This window comes from Tupaia chinensis, unplaced genomic scaffold (assembly GCF_000334495.1).
Source record: "Tupaia chinensis unplaced genomic scaffold, TupChi_1.0 Scaffold000511_1, whole genome shotgun sequence".
Taxonomy (NCBI): domain Eukaryota; kingdom Metazoa; phylum Chordata; class Mammalia; order Scandentia; family Tupaiidae; genus Tupaia; species Tupaia belangeri.
In genome coordinates, this window is record NW_006160024.1 from 2364032 (window position 1) to 2369635 (window position 5604).

Genomic DNA, 5604 nt, shown 5'->3' on the forward strand with positions numbered 1-5604 from the left:
CACACACACACACACACACACACACACACACACACACACACACGAGCCCTGCCTGAGTTTAAGCCACCAGGTCTGAGACTCGAACCACAGTTGACTACTTGGGAGCCCAGCGACATAGCCATTATGCTAACTGCTGGTCCCAATATCTTGTTTAGCTTAAATTGTCTATATGTTTGGCTCTTGATGACTATAAAATGAGACAGTTTGAAAAAGTAGCTATATAATTAGAGAATATTATTTTTTATGGAAGGAAATGGTAGTCTTTTTCTCTGATTTTCTGAATGATACATAACTAGAAGCTTATATCCAGGAAATTTGTTTATTTTTCTTAAAGCTGTCTGGTGGAATTCAGCTGTAAAGCCATCTAGTTCTGGGCTTTTCTTTGCTGAAAGGGTTTTGATGACTACTTAAATCTCTTGTTATTAGTCTGTTCAGGCTTTCGACTTTTTTCTGATTCAATCTTGGTAGGTTATATGGTTAACAGGAATTTGTCCATTTCTTCCAGGTTATCCAATTCATTGGCATATAATTGTTTATAATAATGCCTATGGGACCAACAGGTAGCATGGAGGTTAAGGCAGCTGGATCCCACATGGCTGGCTGTGCAGTTTGAATCCTGGACCCAGTGGTTTACAAATCACACTGGGCATGTGTGTGTGACCAAAATCCCAGAAAGAGTATGGAAGAGAAAAGTTCGCAGCATGGCCATACCCCCTGGGGAGTGATTTCTCACGTTACCTCTCTGTCTCTCTGACAAGCACATGTTTCCTATAACAAAAACTAACAATGACAACAGAAATCCCTTATGGGGACCAGCAATTAGCATAATGGCTATGTCGCTAGACTCCCATGTAGTCGACCATGATTCAAGTCCCAGATTTGGCAGCTTAAACTCACGCCGGGTGCATGTGTGTGGCCAGGATCCTGAGAGGAGAATGGAGAAGGGATTGCAGCATGGCCATCCCCCCTGGGGGGTGATTTCTCGCTTTCTGTCTCTCTGTCTCTCTTTCTGGTGAGCGCATGCGCCCTATAGCAAAAACCTCTCCAAAAAAAAAAAAAAAAATCCCTTATAATCCTTTTGAGGTATCTTTTGTAATAGTTCCACTTTCGTTTCTGATTTAGAGTCTTGTCTTCTCTTTCCTTAGTCTAGTAAAGGGCTTGTCAATTTATTTTTTCAAACGCCAACTTTTGGTTTTATTGAGTTTTTATTTCTATTTTTCTTTTATTTATGATAGAACATGTATATTTGTTCATGATAGGAAGAGAGTGAGAGAGTAAGAGAGAAAACCCTCCACAGGTCTGGTCATGCTACAGTCTCCTTTTCCAGGACTCTGGTCTATTGGAATTTGGTCCCTCATGGATGTGTGTGGTGTGTTTTCAGGCTGACCTCTCTGGGAAGTCAAACTATAGTTGTTGCGTGGGATTCAGCTTCTGTTAAGTAGCCCCTTACTGTCTTACCACAGAGCCATCCTCGTCTTATTTTTCATTTTTTGTTGTTATTGTCTGATTTATTTCTGTTTGATCTTTATTATTTCGTACATTCTCTTGAAAATCATGTTGGGTATGTAGGGAACCAGCAGTTAGCGTAATGGCTATGTTGCTGGACTGCCACGTAGTAGACCGCGGTTCACGTCCTGGACCCGGTGGCTTAAAACTCACGCCGGGTGCGCGTGCGTGCGTGCCCAAGATCCTGAGAGGAGAATGGAGGAGAAGGGATTGCGGCGTGACCATCCCCTCTGGGGGGTGATTTCTTGCTTTCTGTCTCTATGTCTCTCTCTGTCTGGCGAGCACACGCGCCCTATAGCGAAAACCTCTCCAAAAAAAAAAAAATCATGTTGGGTATGTGTACATGCGTGCCTGCCCCAAAATCCTGAGAGAGAATGGAGGAGAAGGGATTGTGGCATGACCATCTCCCCCAGGGGGTGGTTTTTCACCCTCCCTCTTTCTCTCTCTCTCTCTGTCTCTCTTTCTCTCTCTCCAGTGAACACACATACCCTATGGCAAAAACCTTAAAAAGAAATGGGTTCTTGGAGGCAGCATATACTTGTAGCTTATCTTTTTTATTTACTCAGCCACCCTGTTTTTTGATTGGAGAATTTCATTCATTCATAGGAGATTTTTATTGATAGGTAAGGATTTACATCCTGCCATATTAATTATTTTTGGTTGCTTTATAGATCTTTTGTTTCCTTTTCTCTTTTGTTGTCTACCTTTGTGGTTTGGTGGTTTTAAGCTGGTAACAGCTAAGCCTCAAACTAGAGCTGTCTAAAATTTTTTTTTTTTTAACTTTTATACAATCCAATAGTTTTGGGTTTTTTTTGTTGTTGTTTTAATTTGCTATAGGGGACATAGCACTTGCCAGAGAGAGATGACAGGGTGGGGCCCAAGGGGGATGCTCATGCTGCAGTCCCTTCTGCTCCTTGCTCCTACCAGATCTGGGACTCGAACCGTGGTCGGCCATGTGGGAGTGTCCAACACCCTAACCACCATGTCTCCTGCTGGTCCCCATCCAGTGTATCTTGACTTACTTGAAGAACTATACTTCTATGGAAGCAAAATGATTGTCAGTATTCTCTTTATACTTCTCTTTAGAGTGTTTAGGGTTTTTTTTTTTTTTTTGAGCGATAGACTAAAGTCAGTTTATTGTGTTCAGGGGATCAGTGGTCTTTGCCTGGTGCAGCTCTTCTGCCTGGTACACTGCATCTGACTAGAATAAGGCTTGTGTGTACAGTTAGTCACCTGACTTTGCTTAGAAAATTATAATTCATCTCTTTGGCAGGAGATGGGAGGCTATTTTATAATCAATGGCATTGAAAAAGTCATACGGATGTTGATTATGCCACGGAGAAATTTCCCTATTGCGATGGTAAGACCAAAATGGAAAACCAGAGGGCCCGGCTATACTCAGTATGGTAAGTTCTAGTGATTGTCGGAATGTTCTTTTAGAAAAATTTAACACTTTCTTTTAAATAAAGTAGATATATCTAAATAGAGTCTTTGGTATCTCTCTTTTTCTCTCTCCCTCTCTTGTTAATTCTCCTGAGGACATGTGTGCTTGCCAGAGAGAGACAAAGGGTAGAGAAGGTAGAAAGCACCCCCCCAGTGGGGTGTGGTCACACCACAATCCCTTTTCCTCTATTTCTTCATTCCGTCAGGACTTGGGGTATGCACACACATGCACCTTGCATGTTTTTCAAGCCACCAGAATGGGGGATTGAAATGTACAGTTGGCCATGTGGGATCTAGTTTCCTTAACCACTATGCCATGGAGCCAGACTTTTTCTTTTCCCTTCTACTAAGGATTTCTGTGGTAAGATTTCATACTGGGGGGTGAGTAAGGAACTAGAGAAATGATCAAAGGGCCCAGACTTTCAGTTATGAGAGGAATATGTTCTGGGGATCTCACAAACTGCATAGTAGCTATAGTTAATAGTACTGTGTTGTTTACATGAACCTTGACAAGAGTAGGTTTTAAGTGTGTTGATTTCTCTCTTAACACACACACACACAGAAAAATAAAACTAATTATGGGGGTCATTAATGTCTTTTTTTTTTCTTAAGAGAAGTTTTTGCTATAGGGCACGTGTACTTGCCAGAAAGAGAGAGACAGAGAGACAGAAAGCGAGAAATCATTCCCCTGGGGGATGGCCACACTGCAATCCCTTCTCCTCCAGTGTCCTCTTGGGATCTTAGGCATGCACACACATGACCCTGATGTAAGTTTAAGCTGCCTGGTCCAGGACTTGAACCACAGTCAACTACATGGGAGTCCAATGACATAACTGTTACTCCATCTGCTGGTCCCAGGTCATTGATTTGATTGTAGTCCTTATGCAACATGTATGTATATTCTGTACATCTTGCATATATGATTTTTTGCTTATCAATGAAATATTTTAAAATAAACAGACCTAAATAAGATTTTATGGTAGAGGAAACCTACTTTCCATTGGATTTAATTTCTTCATGCTGAAGGAACACATGTATTTATGTTACTGCTTATGAAGACAAAGGTAGCCTGACTTGGCCATGGGTAGGTGTGGAGCTTGAGGGTCTTCCAGTTTAGGCTGCCTTCCACTACCCTTGGAGTCTCTGGCCAGCAGCCTCCTGGCCTTTGTTTGCACATTCTCTATGACAGTACCTGGCTTCACAAGAAAGCATGTTGCAGCTTTAGGCAACCCTTCCAACTAAATAGTTTATTCTTAAACTTGGCTTAAATATCAGCCTGTAATTGTAGCCGACCTACTAGAGAAAAGCACGTCAAGATGTCTAGTCACTTATTCTTTTGCATCAACTGATGTAGTATGTCTTAGTAACCTTTGAACCTGAAATTAACTTAAAATTTTAAATTCTACTTTTCTTGGGGCCAGCAGGTGGCATGGTGGTTAAGGGTGGTGGACTCCCACGTGGCTGACCTCGGTTCGAGTCCTGGACCTGGCAGCTTGCTTTCTCCACTTTCCCTCTCTCTCTCTTTCACTCTGGTTAAATTAAAATTAATAAATAAAGTTAAGTAAAATAATTCTTTTTTAAAAACATTCTACTTTTTTCTATTTGAACTATTGAATCAAGCCACCATCTCCGGGTGCCAAAGACACAGAGTGCTCTGATGCGGGAACCTTGTTCTGGAGGGAAACTTAGAAGTTTGGTTAAATTCATAGTTTCAGTTACTTTATGTCAGGGTTTCTCAACCCAGGGAGATTTGGTATCCCAAAAGATGTTCCTCAAGTCCTAGGGACATTTTTGGTTGTCATCCTTGGTTAAACTTGGTGATTTGGTTCTAATTATGTCTGAGAGGGTAAAACAACTAAGAAAAATATAATAATTGAAGCAAGTGATGATTGCCAAGTTTCTGATTTTGTGCTGTTCGTTTTAATAGGTGTTTCGATGCACTGTGTAAGGGAAGAGCATTCTGCTGTCAACATGAACCTTCACTACTTGGAAAATGGCACAGTGATGTTGAACTTCATTTACCGGAAAGAACTGTTTTTTCTTCCCTTAGGGTTTGCACTTAAGGTATGACTAAAGGAACATATTTCTTTTTGTTTTGACGAGAACAATTGAGGTAGTATGCTAGGCAGGCTGGATGGCTCGCCGCATTAAAGTGCAGGCTATCCTAGTATCTGCTGCTCTGTGACAGACCACCTCAGAGTTGAGTAGTGTGTGACACTGATCAGCATTCCACTCTGTCAGTTTCTGTCGGTCAGGAACTGAGGAATGGTGTGGCTGGGCAGGTCTGGCTTAGGACTTCAGAGTTTGTAGTGAGGTGTCGGTAGGGACTACAGTCATCTCGAAGAGGTGATCAGGGCTGCAGGATCCCCTTCTGAGGTGGGTCACTCACTTGGCTGGCGAGGCACCACTGGCTGCTGGCAGGACTTCTCCACATGGAGAGGGTACTGGAGGCAGCAAGAGAAGAGGGCAGAAGGACACAGTGCCTCTCGCGGCCTAGCCACAGGAGTCTCATGTTTTCTTTGTCGTATTCTCCTGGTCACACAGGCCAGGCCTGACTCAGTGTGGCAGACCATCAGGTTTGTGAATGCCAGGAGCCATCTTGGTGCCTGGTTGTATACAGGGAACGTTTAATTTTGAAAAGTTCACTTAGGTTCA

At 42.4% G+C, this 5604-nt stretch overlaps 1 protein-coding gene across 1 annotated transcript in view; it reads left to right on the plus strand.

Moving 5' to 3' along the window:
* Positions 1 to 5604, plus strand: part of POLR1B (RNA polymerase I subunit B) — a 31301-nt gene that overhangs the window by 2167 nt on the left and 23530 nt on the right. Inside the window, exons 4-5 of the mRNA XM_006156652.3 lie at positions 2780 to 2912; positions 4877 to 5013. Of these exons, the coding sequence (XP_006156714.1) occupies positions 2780 to 2912; positions 4877 to 5013 (270 nt within the window). The remainder of the gene's footprint in view (positions 1 to 2779; positions 2913 to 4876; positions 5014 to 5604) is intronic.